This window comes from Triplophysa rosa, linkage group LG2 (genome assembly GCF_024868665.1).
Source record: "Triplophysa rosa linkage group LG2, Trosa_1v2, whole genome shotgun sequence".
Classification (NCBI taxonomy): domain Eukaryota; kingdom Metazoa; phylum Chordata; class Actinopteri; order Cypriniformes; family Nemacheilidae; genus Triplophysa; species Triplophysa rosa.
The window spans coordinates 23195114-23216976 of record NC_079891.1 but is presented as its reverse complement, the minus strand read 5'-3'; the positions used below and the strand labels follow the sequence as shown (position 1 = coordinate 23216976).

At 38.7% G+C, this 21863-nt stretch overlaps 2 protein-coding genes across 2 annotated transcripts in view; one reads left to right on the top strand and one right to left on the bottom strand.

Annotated features, from left to right (window-relative positions):
• Positions 1-21863, bottom strand: part of LOC130570032 (uncharacterized) — a 185139-nt gene that overhangs the window by 107766 nt on the left and 55510 nt on the right. The gene's annotated exons all lie outside the window — the stretch shown is intronic.
• si:dkey-220k22.1 (multiple epidermal growth factor-like domains protein 9) overlaps positions 1-21863 on the top strand; it is a 90690-nt gene that overhangs the window by 57900 nt on the left and 10927 nt on the right. The window contains exons 3-4 of the mRNA XM_057359731.1: positions 5251-5390; positions 17875-18024. Of these exons, the coding sequence (XP_057215714.1) occupies positions 5251-5390; positions 17875-18024 (290 nt within the window). The remainder of the gene's footprint in view (positions 1-5250; positions 5391-17874; positions 18025-21863) is intronic.

Below are 21863 nucleotides of genomic sequence, written 5' to 3'. Positions count from 1 at the left end.
GTGGCCTGACATCTACACCTAACAGACAGAGAAACCAAGCGTGTGTAGTAAGGATAAACTGAGCGCGTATAGACCACTTTACGGCCGACGTCACGCTTACGTCCCGGCATTAGCTGGAGGCAAAACTGGAGGCGGCTACATAAGGAGTTCTTGTTGAAATATCATCTTGTTGTGTTGTGTAGTGCCACAATCGACAGAATACAGTCTCCAATTTGATATTTTAACACACACCTGCTGCCATTGCCAAACAAAAACACTGACGACAGCTGTAGTTAAACACAATAAAATGAGCGGACTGAACAGAAACGATCATATGTTTCACTTCATAACACGTAAGATTAAAAACTACTGTCTTTTGTTGGTGTGGATTATGATTTGTTTCTAAAAATATCTCATGTATGCCCAAGTCAGAAACTGGGGAACAAGGTTATTTTTCACGTAGCGTTAACTTTTGAACGTTAACTTTTTTGAACGGTAAGCTAGCTAACTTTGTTAGTTATACAACTAGCAGTTAACTATCAGCCAGAAACTATGCACTTGTGACAACTAAAGAAAAAGAGATGACAAACAGTTTCCTTTATGTTTATAGTTTCTGGCCAATAGTTAACTGCTTGTTATATAACTAACAAAGTAAGCTTCCATACCCTATGCGTTCAAAAGTTAACGCTACGTGAAAAATAACCTTGTTCCCCAGTTTCTGATTTGGGCATATGAGAGATATTTTTAGGCACAAATCATAATCCACACCAACAAAATACAGTAGTTTTTTTATCTTAAGTGTTATAAAGTGAAACGCAAGCATTTTTGATGATCGTTTCTGTTCTGTCTGCTTGTTTATTGTGTTTAACTACTACAGCTGTCGTCATTATTTTTGTTTGGCAATGGCAGCAGGTATGTGTTAAAATATCATATTGGAGTCTGTATTCTGTCGATTGTGGGACTAAACAACACAACAAGATGATATTTTAAACTCCTTATGTAGCCGAATCTGTGCTGGTTTGTATTGGCCGCCTCCAGTTTTCCCTTTGTTTTGCCTCCAGCTAGCGCCATGACGTAATTGTGACGTTTTCAACACTTTTCCAATGTTACATAAAAAGGTCACCCTACCCCAAACTCATGCCTTTGGCATGTCCTAAAATTAACTGCTCAAGCAAACAGAGCAATGTTTTAAAATTGCCACAGTGTTGCACTTAAGGCTGATATAAGATGCGTTTTGTATTACTAAATAACTGGTTGTTATTAAAATTATATTGTTATACAAATTTTTAAAGATATAAAAGGTATATCGGCCAATAATCGGTAATATATCAATAATATATATGCTCCACTGCCTTTACAACGAATGGGGAGGAATGCAATGCTCAATATGGCTGCTCTAGTGAAGGAAGTCCGCCTTCCAGTAAAAAGATCCAATTGTCAATCGATAAAAGCTGACGATTCTCCAAGGTGGGGCTCTTGTGAGGTGCTTGCCAGCCTGTGCGACTTCGCAAAAGGTGATTTTAAGTTTAGCAAACCAAAGTTATGGTACAGTCCATGTCAGGTTTAATCATTGATCGGAAATATGCTGTTTAATTTTGATTCGCCAGTGATTTTAGAAATATCTGCCTTCCATCATTCGAGGAGAGACTATTTACTTACTATCATGTAAATAGCTGCCCAGAGGCATTGCAAACATGACTTCTGTAAATGGACTTTGGTATCGGCCAATAAAATCATTTTTTCACATTTTTAAGTTAAAAAAAATTTGTACCGTTCAATTCCCTTGTCACGGTTCAAGAGGCGCGTGCATTGTTCGTAATGAGTTGTGGGTAATATCAACCTTCAGAGTGTGCATCAATTTGGACTTCGAATTTCTACCTGAAGTAGTAGACCATCCGGGAATCTTTGGAATACTATTTTCAACATACTACGATTTGGGACATACTAATTCTACTTTCGAATACTATTAGGACGGATAGTATGCGGATTGGAATGCAGGGTGAGTCATGTGGTCCGCGCGGCAGGAGGTCATACTACAAGCGCAAGCACGTGTGTGTAGCGCATATTGTCCTGAAACATCCCGCTTCCTTTTCCCCTACCACTTAAAGTAAACGTATTCCGTCTGCCATGATTAAAAGTGTTGCTTACAGTCTAACGTTCAGATCTGTGGGGTAGGAAAGAGCAAGCATTTAAACAACCACAGATAATGGCAGTAACTGTGGGGACAATAAAGCATATTCTTTTAATTTGACAAATAAGTGTTTTTGTTCTAAGCTAGAATTTGAGGCCAACAGTTGTAAACCTTTTTTTTTTACAAATAAATGAAAAGCCTGTTGAAATGAACATATCCTCCTTTGCTGTATCAGAATCTCACCTATAGGTTTAATTTATGATTGTCAATGTCACAATATGTCTTTGCCTAAAATCAAGCTGACTCATTCATTCAGTTTTTTGATTACATGACATGACCTTAAGAATAACTTATTTTTTTAAATACTGTAAATGGTGGATTATAAGGCTATATACAGTATTTCGTGCTGATGTATGGTATTTCTGGAGTGTTAAAAGAGAAAAAACATTATGTATACCGAATCAAACCGAAAACCGTGACCACAGAACCGTAATACGAATCGAACCGTGGATTTTGTGAACCGTTCCACCCCCTCGGTATCGGTGGAAAAATTTAGTGTAGGTGCATCTCTACAAATTATAGACGGTTTTATCGGCAACAACATTAACGTTATGTGACCCAAACCTAACTTCCGGTAGACCTTTTTAGTTGAATATTTTTATATTTTTCAGAATTGTTCTACACTTAAAACAATCAGTTTAGGCATTTAAGACATACTTTATGTGTGGAGACAGACTGTGCCCATTGAAATTCACAGGACATAAACCAGCCCGTGCCAGAAGCATGCTGTTAAATGAGTCTTCTCTCTCTGTACTCTTCATGGTTTGGATACAGTACACGCTCAGTTCTCTGTAGACAAGACTGTAAGGCCAAACATCAAAGATTTAGTGCTGTAGAGTATCATGATGTCAGTTTATAGCTCAAAGAGACTGCCTGAAAGGTCTTTGAGATGCTCATTCTAAGTATAGAAGGACTGGAGAGGATCTTACTCTGCATGATGCTTGCTTAATTTCCTCTCACGCTCGTTCTTGTTCTCTTTTCTCACGCTGCACTTAAATAGATTGCATCCGATAAAGCTGTATTAATAACCATTCAACATAGTTGTTTTCTTGCTGCAGAACAGTTTATCTTAAGCTGTACCTCAGGGGTGCCTTTCTCAAAGCACCGTCCGTGACAAAGTGTGTTTAGACGATCACTTAGGACATGTGTGTCTGTTTACCCTGTCAGCGATCGGTGCATATGGGGTGTGATGAGGCATGATTTTGCATCCGTGTGAGTGTGTGATGGATGCATAGCTCTGGCTTCCTAAAGTGTGTTTGTAGAGCGGCCGGGCTCATGCTGAGGTTAAGTCTGTCTCCAGCCTGAAGGATGTCTGTGTTATTGTAAATGTACAGTAGATTCTGCCCCAATTTGTTTTATGAAAAACAGGGTTTTATATATGGCTGAAATTTGTCAAACCTGCTTTTTAACATGTTTTTACTGAGGATTTTGTGCTGAATTATTTAAATATTCAGTATATGGGTGGATATCTAGAACGCATAGAGTCAGGGTTCCTCTTCTCAGGAAATGTGAGCTCAACATGAGACAGAATAACAAGTAGTCTAATTACTGCGAGTAGTCAAAACCATATTAAAACTGTCTGTATGCGTGCTGAAAAGAAACAATTGCAGATATTTTTCACAGTTTTACCAAGCCTCTCCCAGAAGAAATTATCTTTCTGTGTTCCTCATTTGCTCTTCAAAAGACTGAATTGTGTAACAGCTAAATCAGTTTTCTCATCGCTGAGTGTATTTATTTTAAGCACTCTGATGTTGTGATTTGATTTCCCACAAAGATCAAATTTATTCCACATTGCTTTTCCAAGAAGTTGGAAATTGAGATTGAGATTTTATTGCACACACAGAGTAATTTAGATGGATGGTAGCTTTGAGTTCTGAAAGCTAAAGGGTGAATTAAAGATGAAACGCATCAGCTCATACAATGTCACGAATAGTCTGTTGTAGTTTCATTATCAAAGTCTTAGTTTCTTTCTCTTTGTTCCTAAGTTCCCGCTTATCAATGGTTGTCTTGGTTATTCATTGTTTCTCATTAGGGCACACCTGTTTTGTATTGAGTTTGATTTCCTGTGTTTTTGTTTTTTGTCTGGTGTTGTTTGAGTAATATGCACACTGTAACATTGATACTGTGTTGGAATTACTGTCTTTCGTGTTGTTAAATTTAAGTTAAGCTGCTGGTTTATCCAAGTGCATTATCTCATCTTCCTCAACCATGAAATCGAACTCATTTTATATTTTCCTCACCTTATGCATTGCAAGGTCAACTTTCTGTGTGATGTTTGCTCCACCCACCTAGGTGATGTCACACTAATCAGGGCATACAATCTTAATCATGTTGTCTCACAGCTAAGGCTAGGGCAAATGTTTTCACTTTTTCCAGTTGAGAAAACAAACTGTATTGTCACACTGTATAGTTTGTTACACTGTCCCAGTCACGGTGTTTTTATATTATATTTGTTACGCTTTTTTTACTTTTAAATTTGGTATTCTGGAAATTATCTGCTTTTTCTGACCCAGGGACGCTTCAATATAAATGAAAAGTTGATTTGCAAAAACAGATTACTTCCTTTTTAAAAATGTTCAAAAATCATGTTTTTACCATGTTATTGTGTTTTTATTGTTTTGTTGTGTTAGTTAACTGTATTTTGGAATGCACAATGAAAAACATGATTTTTGCATCTGTTTTTGCAAATGTACTAATTTTCTATGTAATTCTATTAGTACCAACCCCCTAATGATACCCACCACCGGAAGAAAACCATGGCAGAAATCAATGAATTAGGTCTTCATGTTCAGAGACATGATCACCATACTGTACATCGATCAGTCTATTTTTACACTAGTGTACAACATTATCTTAAATAGACGTTACTTAAGCTTTCACAGAGTGGGTCTACTAAGAGGTTCTGGCGGTTCAGAAGGATACCTGTTGTTTGATGTGGACAGAGCTTTTAACCTCTTAATGTACTGTATGGCTTTTGAAGGCTACTTCAAACGCTGCTGCAAGAACAATTAAGTCATTCTGTCAGTGTCTCTGTTCAGCTCGTCTTAATTCCATACCTGCTTCTTTGTGTTTTCTCACAGTTCAGGCGTGTGCACGTGCAAGGCAGGGGTGCATGGGGACAAGTGTGACAACTGCCGTCCAGGGTTCACGCAGTTCAGCAGCACAGGGTGCCAACCATGCCAATGTAGTAATCACAGCAACTCCTGCAACCCACTGTCAGGTGAGCCACCCTGATCCCAGTACACTATTACCTCACTTCCTCTTGTTCATCCATTCAGTTCTTTGGATGGCAGCGTTTGATGTCATGAATCTTGCTCTGCAGAACGCTGGATAACTAATTAGTCATTTAGGTAACACTTTTATCCAAGTACATTTATTACAGTGACAGTCTCCCTTGGAACACACTGAGATAGGGAAGGAATTGCTGATAGTGTGGTGTATTTGCACGCTCTGTTTGTGGTGTTTTAGTGTCCGAATCACTATAAGAAGTGTGCAGATCAGGCAACGACAAAAACATGTTCCTTCATCAATGCACTACAAGACTTTTGCTCAGATTTTCAGTCTAGACTTGTTGCAGAAAGTCTGTGCCAGTCTGCAGATTTGATCAGTTAGTGTGTTTCTATCTTAAACTTTCAAAAAGTCTGCAAGATGTCTGTTCAGATTTTAAAAGTCTTGTAGTGTATTCCAGCTCCATTAGTTGTGTATGTTGTGTTGTAGAGGTTTTCAAACTTAATGATGGCAAGGAACCACAAAAAAAACCTTTTACATTTATATTTACATTTAGTCATTTAGCAGACGCTTTTATCCAAAGCAACTTATGAAGAGTTCAGGGAGAAATAAGCGATATGTCAAACAGGAGCAATAATACAATAGGTGCTAATAGCTACTAGTTTCAGCAAAAGCTAGACCACTACCTGTTGAGAGAAAGTTGAGGGTTTTTTTAATCATTTGTCTGTCAAGTATTCACAGAAGAGATGGGTTTTAAGTAGTTTTTTGAATGATGTTACAGATGTGGTTGACCGGACTGAGTTAGGACTTTTACATTTACATTATTCATTTGGCAGACACTTTTATCCAAAGCGACTTACAAGTAGGAGAGCATATAAACATTTTGTTACCACACTAAACACTGGGCTTTTAGTGCACTGTTGCCCTCACTAATATGGCGGTGCCGTTGACGTATCACAGCAGCGGAGCAAAGCGACCAATGCGGCGTCCAGGTATTTATTATGTCTATGGCAGGTCCCCTCGCATGAAATCCACATCTCCACATTGCTCCAATAAAAGTTACTGTTAATGACGTAATGATGACGTAAAGTAATATTGTTTGATAGTTTAGGGAATACGCTTAGCGGTTGGTTAGCAAGTTGTTGTATTTTATGAATTGGATGGATCGGTCAAAGCAGTTATCGCTTATGTAATGTCAGATATCACATCAAACTGAAAGTGATTTTATCCAGTGCAATCACCAAAGGCTGGTGTCAATTCTGAAGGCCAGAAGCAAAGTCATCACTCAGAGCCGTACATAAGCACTTTCCTGCTGTTCAGCACAGCACAGCAGAGCTTTAACTCATCTCAAACTGTACCAGACCACAGCCTTTAGCCCTTTAGAGACTGAAGGGAAAATATGTTGTTTTCACACATTTTGTTTTTTTGACTGTCAAATTCTAACACAATGTCCTATCATCATGTGCAAGGTATCGTTTTTTTTTTCAATAAAATAAGGTTTTTCACCATTACTGTGTGTTGTGAGTTTGTAAATAGAATTTAAATAGACAAAAATAAAAATACTTAAATACATTTTTACTGATTTTTATTCAGACATTCTCAAAGAGCTAAAGAACGAAAGAATCTAGCACTTCAGACATGAAGAATATACTGCAGTACATGCAAAAAAGTCTTTTTAGCGTCAATGATGTGCATAGTTTTCATTCAGGAGCCTTTTTTGACCCCAGTTCTCCAGGCATTTTTTTGCACTTTTCACTCCATTCGCTCAAATGTGGTGCTGTCTTGAAGCGGTTCTTGTCCAATTGCAAGCACAGGCATGCACACACAAATACACTTGCATGCACACACACACATACGCACACACAGAAATACACGTGCCCCAACACTTGCGCACACACACCTCCCTAGATATCACACGTGCATCCACACACAAACACACATGCATACATACAAATACACATGCTTCAACATATGCATGCACATGCACACACACAAACACACTCAGATATACACTTTCACTGCGTATGTGCACGCATACTTTTGAACACATGCACGCATACAAATCCACGCATGTGCATGAAGGCATACGCACACACCACATACTAAGATATGTAAAACTTGTATTTTGAAACACTAAGTCTAAGCCTATTTTGCATACATTTCTCATGAGACAAAATTTACTTATCCATCCACGTCTGGATCGAGACCCACAGCATATTCCTCTTCGATGTCTGAATATGCAGACTCCGGGTCAGAAGAGTCTCGCTCTTCTGTAAAAAAATCATCCCAATCACCTCTAATGTTGTGTATTTCCTCTTCGCCATGTTTGTTTGCCTGTTTAATTAGTTTAATTGCTAAAAAACTCTCTGATCTGTCGCACTCCATAACTCCCTGTTCATATCTGCCCTCTGCCGCTCTCCACGAAAACTGCTGCAATTGGTTGATGAAACGCAAGTGATTACCATAATACATACAAGCATACATGTTCAAAAAGCCCAATTTGTCTACTTTTAGGAGCAATTCAAATTTTTGAACGTTTTGACGACACATCCGGTTTGAAAAGGTTAATTCAAAGATCTCTGACACATACATTGGCATACAATTGGCACATTGGCATCGATTGAATTGTTCATTTAGCAGATTTGGCTGTTTATCAACATCCACTCAATGTATAAATGAGAAAAAAATCATCACAGACATGTAAAGAATTACAGAACTAAAGACCGGTACCACTCCTCCCCTTCATTGCTAAAACTCTTGAATGTGTGGTATGTAACAGTGTTAATTTTGACAGCAAATTTTGATTTAGTTTTAGTCACATTTTAGTCAACCCCATCATTCTAGTTTTAGTCTAGTTTTAGTCGACGAAATATGAAAAACATTTTAGTCGAATAAATATACATTATATTTAGTCTACTAAAATCTAAATGGTTTAAATCATTTACTTGGTGTAATTAAATGTTCCATACAAAGATTCAACTGTTTTGACATAATTTACTTCACCTTAGAATGAAATTCAAGCAGGTAATTACCTTTATTTTTCAGAAAAGTTCAGCAACTAGATTTGCATTGTTGGAACACAGAATATTAGACCATGAACGAAATGTTCAGTTCATTCAATCCCATTTGACTCAATTGACTCGTTAAGTAGGGCGTGTTCATTCAGTTCATTCAACCAATGAAACGCTCTGACAGGGCTCACACTCAAAGGCTATTGGCTCATGGCATGCCTATTTGAAGAAAGAGCGCACTGTCTTTGCTTGAGACAGCAATGAATGAGAATAGCTTTCAAAAAGACATATTATATAAATTGTATTACATTTCTTTAGTCATGCAAACATGTTACATATTTGGTTCGAATGTACAGTTTGACTCACTTCATCACTTCTATAATCAGTAGAGGACAGCGCTGGTTTCTTTTGGCTGACTTTGTTGCATTTCACGTTATGCAGCAGCTCGTGTTAAGTTAACATTGGTATATAAAAACATTTGAGCTTCCTTTGTAATGTGTTTCGGGGTGACTCACCTGCAGTCGCGCTTCAAGTTTGCGGCGTTTTACCGGCGATCGTGAAGGAAAATAAGACGCCTTGTAAACCGCGTGGAGACGCAGAATATATGTCTGTGCTTCCCCTTCTCCCAGAGACTTCTCTCTGCCATTTATATGAGATAAGCACATGCGTGCAAACTGATGTCCGCCAGGTGGGACAAGAATATTTTCGTCTCGTTTTTATTAGTTGACGAAAATGTCAGTATATTTTTATTACAGTTTTCGTTATCATGCATTCATTTTTATTTAGTTATCGTCTCGTTTTCGTCAGTGAAAACATGTCATTAACGAATACTTTTCGTCGTAGTTTTCGTCAACGAAATTAACACTGGTATGTAACCAGCTCTCATCCTTTTTCACCCAGAACAATCTCCTGGACAGCAACCAGTCTGGTTTCAAGAGCGGTCATTCCACTGAGACTGCGCTGCTCTCTGTCATTGAAGCCCTGAGACTGGCAAGAGCTGCCTCTAACTCATCTGTACTTATCCTACTGGATCTATCTGCTGCCTTTGACACCGTTAACCACCACATACTCCTGTCGACCCTCAAGGCTATGGGTGTCTCTGGAGTGGTGCTACAATGGTTCAGGTCTTACCTCACAGGTAGGTCATTTAGAGTATCCTGGAGAGGAGAGGTCTCTGAGTCCCAACATCTCGACACAGGGGTGCCTCAGGGCTCAGTGCTTGGTCCGTTGCTATTTTCTATATACATGACATCCCTAGGCTCTGTCATTTGGAAACATGGCTTTTCCTATCACTGCTATGCAGATGATACACAACTCCACCTGTCATTTCAGCCTGATGATCCGACTGTTTCTGCACGCATTTCAGCATGCCTAGCCGACATTTCGCTCTGGATGAACGACCATCACCTGCAGCTGAACTTTGCTAAAACAGAACTGCTTGTAATCCCGGCTGACACAAAGATTCATCACAACTTCTCCATTCAACTGGGCTCATCAACCATCTCATCTTCCAGAACGGCCAGAAACCTGGGAGTGGTGATCGACGATCAGCTTAACTTCACTGATCATGTTGCCAGCACCACCCGGTCCTGTAGATTCATCCTCTACAATATTAGGAAAATTAGACCTTTCCTATCGGAGCAAACTACGCAAGTCCTTTTCCAGGCTCTTGTTCTGTCCAGACTGGACTACTGCAATGCGCTACTGGCTGGACTTCCAGCTTGCACAAACAAACCTCTACAGATGATCCAGAATGCAGTGGCAAGAGTGGTCTACAAGACCACCACTGATTTGGCACCCCCTTATCTTTACTCGCTAATGCAGATTTATATACCTACGCTCTGCAAACGAACGACGTCTTGTGGTGCCATCCAAAAAAGGTAAAAAATCTCTCTCACGTACCTTCTCGGGATCGGTTCCACATTTATGGAATGATCTGCCCGCTGCTACAAGATCAGCAGATTCTGTAGCCATCTTTAAGAATCATCTGAAAACACATCTCTTCCGTCATCACCTGACTGATCAGTTCTGACTTCTATCTCTTTTCTACTCTTTCAAAAACTTAGCTCTGTATACTGTTGTATGCTATATGAGACCAGTTTTCTTTTATTGCACTTATGCTTTTTGTTGTCCTTATGTTGTTCCAATTGCTTCCATTGTTTCCCTCATCTGTAAGTCGCTTTGGATAAAAGAGTCTGCTAAATGACTAAATGTAAATGTAAATCACCACTTGTGATTTTGTGTATTACATTTTTGATTTTGTGGCTTAATGCGAAGAGTATTCCACATATGTATTACCATATGGAGGTTTTGAGAGATTTCTACTGATGTGTAAAAGGCTGGAACAGATGTTTTCTCTAGCAGATGGTGTGTTTTGGGTGCCCAATCCTACTCTGCAGGACTGTAGATTTCCAGGAGCAGGATTGGGCACCCCACATCACTTTTACATTTGTTAGGATCAAAGGTATTATTTCTATGATTTGATATAGTATCATGTTGCAGATCCTAATAAAGCAAACACAGAGTAACTCCCTTTTATGTACTCGACATAGCCAAGTTTTACTCACATTGAGTGCTTGGCGAGGCAAGTGCTTGGTATAAATTTGCCCTGTGGTTGCAATACAAAGAAAAAATCTAGTTGCTCCATTTAGTACTCTTTATTTAATCCTGTAATATTTTTTGTTCAAGATTATGGATACAATACTTGAGGATCCTGAATTTTATCAATGCTCAGAGCCAATGAATCCCTCCACTTGCTACGTGTGCTTGCAAAGAGCCGAATGGATATTGTTACATTAGTCAAGCACAACTTGAGCTGTTAAAGAGCATCACGAGATCTCTGGTTGCAGATCTTCTGTAGCTCTATTGGTCTGAAATCTATTTCCTATAGACGGTCCTTTGATAGCTTCATCTTCATTGATGCTTTTTGGACCTGAGATAAACCTGTCTCTGCATTCAGACAAGATCACTTATCCATAGTGGAGATTTTCATATTCTTTTATCACAGAAATAAATAAAAATAAATATTTTATTTTAAATTCCATATCTTCTATTATCATCTCTTTTATCATTATGTAATTATATATCTTCTATAAGCTTTCAGGCTTAACACTTAATATGACGACTAGGACATTTTACAAATTTATTTAATTGAAAAATAAATCTTGTTTTTGAAAACTTATGTTCCTAAGTTATTCTTTTCTAAATGGTGTGAGCATATTTTTTAATCTATTTTTAAATGCGCCGTTATAGAGCCTCTACCTTAAACAATCAATGTTCACCTTTTGGCTCTAAATAATTCTAGCCTTTACAACCAAATACTTTTTTCAGTCTCAAGCATGTCACAGCATGCTGTCTGCTCCTCTTAAAGGTGCAGTTCTTAATTAACAGCGGCCACTAGCGTTGTATTATAGATTTGCCACGAATCGCTCAGTCCAAACACGACGGTGGCCACCACAGTACAAAAAGATGTCGTTCTCATGTTGACGCAGGGAAGAGATTTTGCGGGCATTAGAAAGACTGTAGAAAGAGCGATGTCTTATTTATTACATAAAATAAAAGGTTTGTGGATTTTAAGTTTAAAAAGAAGGACAAAAGTCAGACAGGAGCTAGGACCTGCGTTAATATTATAAAGACTTTCCAGAAGAGACACGTTAGGACCTGCGGTACGAAGGCTTCTAGCAGAGATACTCACAGATATCTATGGAGATACTTTCCAGCAGAGAGACGTTGGAGAGAAAGATCGTCTAAAAATCACCCCCGAGGAGGTTGCTTTGATTCGGATCAGTATGTGAGTAACATACTAACATACCAAGATATGTTGTTGTAATATTAGCAGTGTGACGGATTTATCTGTAAACGCTGGGCCACTTTGCTGGATCTTGACATTGCTTTGGTCAATCACGCTATTCATTCTATTGAAGTTTTAATTCTTTCACTCTTCTGCGATAACACAGCATTACACCTCCGGGGGCACTATCTCACCTCTGAACTCAGTTAAAGGTGATTGTTCCCTTTCTGCATGCTCACTGCCCCAGCGGTTTACATTGGCTCATCCCCATTGATAGATTTGAATTCAATCTATAAACTAACCTTCTCTCTTTGACCTTTGAGTCTGTGTTAGAGCACTCATATTGAATTGTTTGTTTGTATAGTTTGTGTATTGTGCTTTTGTCTTATGTTTTGTGCCATAAAATTGATCATGTCTTACACACTTAGGTCAATTTTTTTATGACTTTTTTAATGAACTTTAAGAGTAATGCATTTTATGATATTTTACAATGTATCCAGTGTAAAGCAATAGTATTCAGCTAGACATACTGTATGATGTCAACATGTTGGTCCTCAAAAGATGACCTCATTATTAAGCTCAGTATCACATTATTTGGTTAAGTATGCATCATTTTAAACAGGTTTCCATTTATGTATTATTCATTTCTCTAGGGGTATAAAAATAATGAGTGCACCTTTAAAGGAACAGTTCACCCAAAAATGAAAATTCTGTCTTCATTTACTCACCCCCAAGAAAGATATTTGGACGAATGCTTGCAACCAAACAGTTCTTGGCCACCATTCACTACCATTGTAGGAAAAATTGCTTTATACATTTCTTTGTTCTGTTGAACAAACTGAACGGAACGGAAGAATGTAGGAAAGCAAACAGTTTTGGGGCACTTTTGACTACTATATAATTTTTCCTACTATGGTAGTCTATGGTGGCCAATAACTGTTTGGTTGCAAGCATTCGTCCAAATATCTTTCTCTGTGTTCATCAGAACAAAGAAATGTATACAGATTTGGAACCACTTGAGGGTGAGTAAATGATAACAGAATTTTTTGGGGGGGTGAACTGTGCCTTTAAATTAGACTTGGCAGTAAGAACAACATAACTTTCTTTTTATACAACTAGTTGTTTCGGTGTGATTATGTACTGTACATGCATGCATGTGTTTGTGAGCAAACACGTGTTCTGAAGCAATTTAAGTGACACAGTCAGAAAAACATGTCTGCCAGTCATGATCCTGACCTACCCTGCTTTGATGAGGCATTGAATTGTGTCCGTCTGTCCTTATTAAATCCTGTTATGGTGTTCTGATCTCATCTGAAAGAAGAAAGATCAACAAACACTGGATGACCACTGTAACAAAGTTCAATGTAGGGAAGGAAGGAGGCGGGAACCGGCAAACATCTAAACATATTTAATCAAAATAAATAAACAATAAACAGCATTAAAACAGGCCGGCAGCCCCTCACGGACGACTGCCGGCCACACAAACATAAACAAAACTTAACAACTTCCGGGCCCGGTCCTCTCGTCGGCAGTCCCGTCGCTCGTCCTCTTATGCTCCCTAGCTCCCCGTGAGGCATGCGGGACCGGTGCGCGTACAGCTGATACTCATAATCACTCACGCCACCGGCCCCGCCTTCCTGCCCCACGGCTCTCGTCCCACCTTCCTCGCTACAACCACCTACTGCATAATACAGCCAGGCTTACAGTATTTCAGCTACACAATAAGCCTCTCTTTGCTCTTTCACTAATTTATTGACTGTGTGTGTGTTTGGTTTTCTCACACTGATTTTAATTATCATAATTAAACTCGTACACACACCGACATTTATACTTAATGATGCAGCTCCTCCTAGTTTAATACTGTTAAGTCATACAAGACGAATGGCATTGGTGTTTATCATAAGTGCTTTATGCACTGCTATTGGCTGGTTGCACTGCCACTCACAAATATATATTTTACACCAATGATGAGATTTTTCACAGGAGAAATATCAGAGACGTGGAAGATTTAAGCAAAGGTTTCCCATTACCATTTAATCTCATTGCTGTGTTAGAGAAACATCCAGTCTGTGATTTTTCTTTCTTATGGGGAGAAGAATTAGATCTGGACCAGAGGAAGTGTTTGCGTTTGGCTTTAACTTTGAACACATTAATCTTAAACTCAGAGAGCAGCGTTTGAACACTAATAATCCTCCTCTTGCTTTGCTCTCTGGCCCTGAAGACCCAGTGGAAAAACACACTTACAAACCCACATTCAACTGGGTCTGACAGCAGTCCATCTACACACACACACAGAATCTTTGATCTATGTTTTTGGCACTGTGTTAGATCGCTCTAGTGCACTTTTTGTCTTATGCAAGAGGAATATGTTGCTGCTTTCATCTCTGACCATTTTTATGCTCTTGCCTTATATTGATAGATGTACAGAGACAAACAGACTGTATCAGTAGATAAGTAACATAGCAAGGAGAGGTGTGCTTGTCAGCATCAGCGGGGAAGAACCCAATTGCAGGCAGCGGTTAAGGGGTTAACAAAAAAAACAAGATTTATTTAAACACAAAACAAAAAACCCACGATGGGGTAACAAGGACAGGACTAAATAACAAAACAGGAAAACAAAACACTTCCCACGAGGGGGCAAAAAATAAACTAAATACAAACAACGTCTTACAAGGCAAGGCAAGGGTAGGTTTAGGTAAGGCAAGACAAATGCATGGCACGATGAACAAGCAAGGTAACAATACAAAAACGAACGAGCACAGGACAATAGACATGAGGGCATTTTAAAGGGGAACTAACAAGGGAGATAACATTGGGACAGGTGTCGGTAATGAAACACTGAAGGGAAGCTAAACAGAGAACGAGAGGGGCGCGGCCAAAGACGAGATCGGAGAGAACGCGTATTATGTCGTTACCGACAATAATATGTTTCTCTCCACACAAAACAAGAGGCTCTGCCATGACATGTGCTGGTACTTTTTAATCAGTTGACAAATCAGAGTCCTACAATTTTCCTACAAATCCACTGAAATGTACCATAATATCACATTGAAGCCATATAGTATGTAGGGATTGAGAGACTTTCTGTTGTTTTGCAGTCATGCAACCGTTTCATCGGACGCGCGTGCCGGGACTGCAGCTAACTTCCAGTGTGTGTTTAGCTAGAATCTAATAATACAACTATTTATTTTTTATTTAATTTATGTTAATATTCATTTATATTATTATTTTATTGTATAATAATTGCTTAAATAAACAATTTGTTGAATGGGTCACGTAGTTTTGACGCATTTAAAGAAACCTTATGGTACATTGACATCTAGCGGTTGAGCTTGGTATTGCAGTCTAAATTCAAAATATTGGAGAGACAAGTTTAGCCATTTAACGGCTCTTCTCGGCTTCTTTTGCTTGTTATCAGAAATAATGTACAGGCACTCTATAGTTTGCGAATGTGTACCAGAAGTTAAGAGTAGTCCACGTACACGCGCATGCGTAACGTTTGTTTATGTTGTCGCTTTGAAACCGTCTAGCAATTGTTATTTCTGGGACAACAAATTTTGTTACCTTTAGCTTGTGTTGTCCCTTTCACTTATTTCACACAAAATCAATACAAAATGTGTTAAATTTAGCATAACACAAACGGTGTGTTAAAATTGACACATCAATTTTAAGACTAAAGGCACAAGTGCTACATTTTTTTTCAGATAGAGCTGATAAATAAAAGTAAATGTAGGGATTTTTATGAACATGTATTTGAGAAAAACTCACTCCTAGATTGCTTGTGATGTTCTTCCTACCTGTGAAATATACTCTCATCACTAGTTATGACTAGCTTGCTTAGTATCATTAATCTTTCTCTGTCTGAGATCATGTGTAGTGGCCGTGAACAATGAAGTCACATTTAAAAATGTAAGAATGTTAATATTACATATGATTAAAACATTAAAAACCAGATGGCATCTGCAAAAGAATAATGCTAGACTCACTTGCTATAGTCATTTTTAAATACATTTTTTATAGTCATATAGTTTTTGCAATTAACTGATGTGAAAGTAATTATTAGTGGATGCCTGTCAGTTCCACTCAAGTTCAGGCAGGCACCCTCAAAGAGTATCACATTAAGTTAATTTCATGGAAACAAATAGGGACAACAATGATGTTTGTTGTTAATGTTTATGTTATTCCTTACTTTTTTTAAGTAAAACACTTTTAGTAACATTTTTTAAACTCTTGTAAGAACTTTTTGTACTTTTTTATGCTGCTTCAGATTGGTTTTTGTGCCGCTATGCTGTGTAAAACTTTAACTTTGTTACACACCATAAGACCTAGTACCTTTAAATGAACCCTTTTTTTGTTTCACTTCCTAATTGTTTTGTGTATACTTTCATTTGTTTGATTGTAAGGTGTACTTGAAAATGAATGCCATTGTATTGTCCAATACATTCATCCATTTGTTAAAGTGACTTATACTTCGTACATGAAGAATAGCAGAACTGAATCCTGTAACAGAAAAATAGTAATGAGCTACAGTACCACAGCATGTCTTTAGACATCAATATCACAGGTGTTGATCAGCATGTGAACTGTCGTCATGTGTGAAAACACCACCAGATCCTGTTCCAGCTCCAAAACAACACCTTGTTCCTCACCGTCATTCTCTCTCTGTTCTTTCATCCACCTCCGTCATTATTGTGCAGTGTATCTGCTTTATTTCCTCAGCCTGGAGAATGAAATTCTGACAGAGCCCATATGTCACTCTCTCTCATCCGGTACACATCAGTTTTTCAGCTGGTCACTTTTTCCCTATTAGGGGCTGCAGTAGGCTGTCAGGTTAAGCTTGTAACATAACGTAGAAATGCTATTGAGTCTGTTTATACAGGGGTTTGATGTACTTCTAAAGCTCATAAATTAGACATAGCTTGTAGTTTAATAATGTCAACCCATTTGTGTATGAGGTTTAGGGTGCCTGGCATGTAAATAATACAGTACTCTGTGTGTGTGCGTGTGTGCGTGTGTGTGTGTGTGTGTGTGTGTGTGTGTGTGTGTGTGTGTGTGTGTGTGTGTGTGTGTGTGAGAGTGTGCGTGTGTGTGTGTGTTCATGTTTGTATATCCCGGTGGGGACCTAAACCTGAATGCACACCAACACACGGGGACTTGTGTCACCGTGGGGACCAAAATTGAGGTCCCCGTGGGCAAAAAAGCTTATAAATTGTACAGAACAATATTTTTTACAAATCTAAAAATGCAAATAGTTTTCTATGATCTTTAGGTTTAGGGATAGGGTTAGGGATAGGGGATAGAATATACAATTTGTACAGTATAAAAAACATTACGCCTATGGACTGTCCCCACGGAGATAATAAACCAGACATTGGTCTTTTATTTGTTTGTAACACCGCGTTTGTATTTTGTCAGTAGATTTGCACATGCTCTTGCAGGGTTTGATCTCTACCCAAGTTCCTCCCTTGTTTTCGTGTGTTGAGGTCATGTGCACTTCTAAGAAACATGTGTGTTCGATCTCTTTCTCTTCCCTCCGGTCTCCTAACCTTTAGTTTTGCTTTGTCTAGCTCAATTAGTATTTGCTTTCATCCACTTCACTGGACCACAGTTCAGTCAGTCAAAGCTCTAGGTCTGTTTACTCAACCCTCTTTCCCTCCCCCTGTTCTCTCTCTCAGGCCTCTGCGTCAACTGCCAGGGCAACACCGAAGGATCCGGCTGTGAGTACTGCAGGTATAATTTCTACCGAAAGCCCGGCACTCTTGTGACGGACACCTGTATCCCCTGCCCCTGTTCCAGCGTGACTTCCACGGGCAGCTGTACGCTAGGTAAGTCCTCCCCACATGCACATCAGGCTAACGTAGCTCGAATTAGCATTAGCTCTTCTTGCCCTGGTCGCCAGAGGAGATCTCCACATCTGGAATAAGTCAAGTTCCCCCCCATCTGTTTTGGATTACGTGTCTTGGATCATTCTGGCAGGTTGCCTGAATTTCTGGGTGGGTGGAAGAGAGGAGTTTATTTTTAAGTGAAAGTGAAACTAAAAACTTTTTGCCTCTCCGGGCCTCCAGTGCAAACAGGAAGAACAAAACCCTCGCAGGATATGTTAATGAAATATAAAAGCAGAGTGGATGGGAGAGTCTCTTGTGTGTGTTTTTTTAGATATTGTTTTGATCAGTACCGCAGCCCTCCCTCTCTGTAGCCCGATTGTGCTCGCCATATGTTTTGCGAGAAATCGCGTGATCTTGTGTTTATTTGTGGGTGGCTGTGTATGCTGACTGTGTCGGAAATGTTCTTGTAGCCACGCACGATGATGTAATGAGGTATAGATAGACCTGGCGGTGGAAAAACACCTCATAGACCAGCGAAAGGGCAGGTGCGTGTTTAGTGTATACAGCTGTTTCAGAAGGGAGCACACCAATGTACCCTAAAATGCAGCTAGGTGCAGTTTTACAGTAGGTAACAAAGAGGAACTGTTATGACATCCAGTAGAAGGATCACTCTATTACAGTGATAGTCACTTTTTTATTGCTATGTTGATTTTATGGCTGGATGTTAGTTTTGTTTTGAATTAAATGTCTATTAGCTACAGTATTGTTTAGAACAGTGGTTCCCAATCTGGGGGACGGGACCCCTACAGGGGGCACGAGGTCATTACAAGGCGAAGGGGGTGATTCCAAACAGAATACATAAATAGCTGTCAACAGTGAATGGTGTAGTTACGTAATCTACCAGCAGGGGCTGACTGCACATGCTAACCATCCAACCATCTGATTTTTATATATTGTTTCCTGGCCCACAAAAGGCAGAACGTTAGCCACTGACAGCCTCAGTCTTCATCATTCACCTTGATTGTTTGTGTTTTTCATACAATGAAAGTAAACGGTGACTAAAGCAGGAGGGTGAAAAAATGAAATTATTTTGGATGAACTATTTCTATAATGCATGTGAGACTTAAAACAGTATAGGCCTAGTGCCTGACTATTTCTGTTAAAGCAATAGTTCACCCAAAAGTAAAAATTCTGTCCTCATCCATTCACCCTCACATTGTTCACAACCTGTATATGACTTCTGTGAAAAAACACACAAAAATATATATTTTGAAAAACTGTGTCCATGTAATGGAAGTCAATGGGGGGCATTGTTGTTTGGTTACAAACATTCTTCAAAAGATCTTCTTTTCTGTTCTACACAAGAAAAAAAATCATACATGTATAAAATGAAATGAGGGTGGTTAAGTGATTAAATTATATATTTTTTTCAATTTTTGGGTAACTACCCCTTTAAAGATACTCAGAATTGTGCTAAATGGTATTTAAATAACAAAGAAAACCCACACACACTCAAACTTATCTTTTCAGTGGTAAATGCACCTTTCTATTTCACACGTTAGGTGCTGCTTCTGGGCCAATATTGCAGTGTGAAACGCCCACAACTTTTCTTACAGGCGTGACGCATGTGACATGCTTCACATACAATCTAAACCCAAACTACGGGTGCGATTTTAGGTGAGATAACAAAGAAAGCAGTGTTACTTCTAGATGCTGTAAATGTGAAAAAGTTATACTTTTTTCAATCATTTGGCAATAGGCTGAAAATAAGGAATAAAGATGTGTTAAAGTAATCATTATCAAATATTTTAGAACGTACAAAAAATGCACATTAATGCAGTATGATGGTATCAGTGTTACATATGGCACTTTTTAATACTTCTTATCTGTAAGAACCCAGTGACAAACATAAAGGGTGACTAATAATATTGATTTGTGGCAAAAATAAAAATCACAAAATATGGAGATAAAAAGTTTCAGAAAGACAGCAGCGATATGATGATAATATATGAAGCTGTATTTAGTTTTTGGCCCAAACTGGAACTCACTCTCTCTCTCTTGTTCTCGGTGGGTTGGTAGATATGTTGACAACTAAAGATGGCTCTGGGCATCACACAAGAGTTCTTGAAATTCTAGTGTCCTGTTGGATTAAGTGAAGCAACTGCTAAACCGCATTTTGAGGTTCTACTAAAGCGTCCCAAATAAGAATGAATTTTGATTGAATGTTGATCATAGTGTTTAATGAGAAAGTAGGAAGTATATTTAAACATGGATCTCATCTCTATGACCTACATCCAAAAAGTGGCCCATGCTGGAATAAGAAAATACAGGTTCCTGCCTTTGAGGATTAGTGATTATGGTAATGTAATGCAGAAAGCAGCACAGCAAGACCAGCGGCTGATTAGCCAACAGACCTCATTTTATTCAGCACGTAAGTCCCTGATGATACGGCCTGATGAGATCCAGGGGAGCACACGCATGTTAAATGAATTCCTTATTTACTCATCAAGGCTGCACTTTTATTAACAAAGAGCAGAATGCAGCGTCAGCCCACTGCTGGCCCAATGAACATCTCTATAGAGCTAATGGGGTTTTATAGGGATGCACCGCTAACAATGGATATATATCAAAATGTCAACGGACCACTAGGAGAATGGAAGTGAATAATTTACACCTGTGCATACCTGAAAATGTCACTAAGCATGAGAATAGAGCTGATGGTTTAGGTCATTTGTGGACACCCAACACTGCACAGTGGGGGGCATCATCTCTGCTGCTGTGATTGAGAGGTTGCAGTTCCCAAAATCAAGATGCTAAAGTAGTTCCTTAAAGAAGCTCTTGAAAAACAATATTTTTTTATTAAGCTTTTGGTCTAACATTGTCACTTGTAATGACTTTCAGAGGCATTTTAGGACCATTGCAAGTCTTATCAAAGTGGCGTGAAGACCAACCAATCTGAATTAACCTTAGGATGAATGTCATTGATCCTGCATAGTCTTATTACTGTTTGTGGTAATTTAGTTAAAATTTAGTTTTAAAAAATCTAATTTAAGGTGACACTATAACAGCAAGAGCACAACATTCAGTTCATTCCAATTTATTTATAGGGCATTTTTAATGTAACTCATAAAGAAAGAAATGTGGCTGCTGAGTTGGCTAAGGTTGAGTAAAATGACCAAATGAATACACATGATAAAGTAATATGCAAACCCTTCGTCTCACTTTAAATCGCAGAAGACAGAAGGTCATATTCAGTATTAGACAGAGAGAGAGAGGAAACAACAGATGCCTCATAATGCAAGTCCTGTTTGACTCATATAATCCAGTTTTACTCAGCGTCATTGCTGATTGACTCTTTTCCTCTCACTGCGTCTATGGTCATCTACAGTCTGGATGCATCCCTCAGGACTCACAGCCAGTCTAAAGACTCGACACATAGCAACTTATCACTTGAGACAGGAGTTGTGTTGACCGAATACAAACATTTAATATATACGTGTTTGCATTTTAGTAATAAATGTATTGTATTATGGAAATGTATTATGTGGCACACCTCCGCTTGGGCAATTCAGTTCTTGTTATGTAAACCAAGTGTAATAGTTACCCTCTATCACTATTTGTGCATGTACTGTATGTGTGTAAACAAGTGTTTTGCATCATACATGTACGAGTAATATTGTTTATTTTAGCACAGCTGGATTGCTGTATCTACCAGTCAGCACACAGGATTACAGAAAGTTGTAGTGCATTTTCAGATTTCTATTCTTATAGAACACATACAGTGCTGTGAAAAAGAATTTGCCCCCTTCCGGATTTTTTGTTTTTACTTTGTATTTACT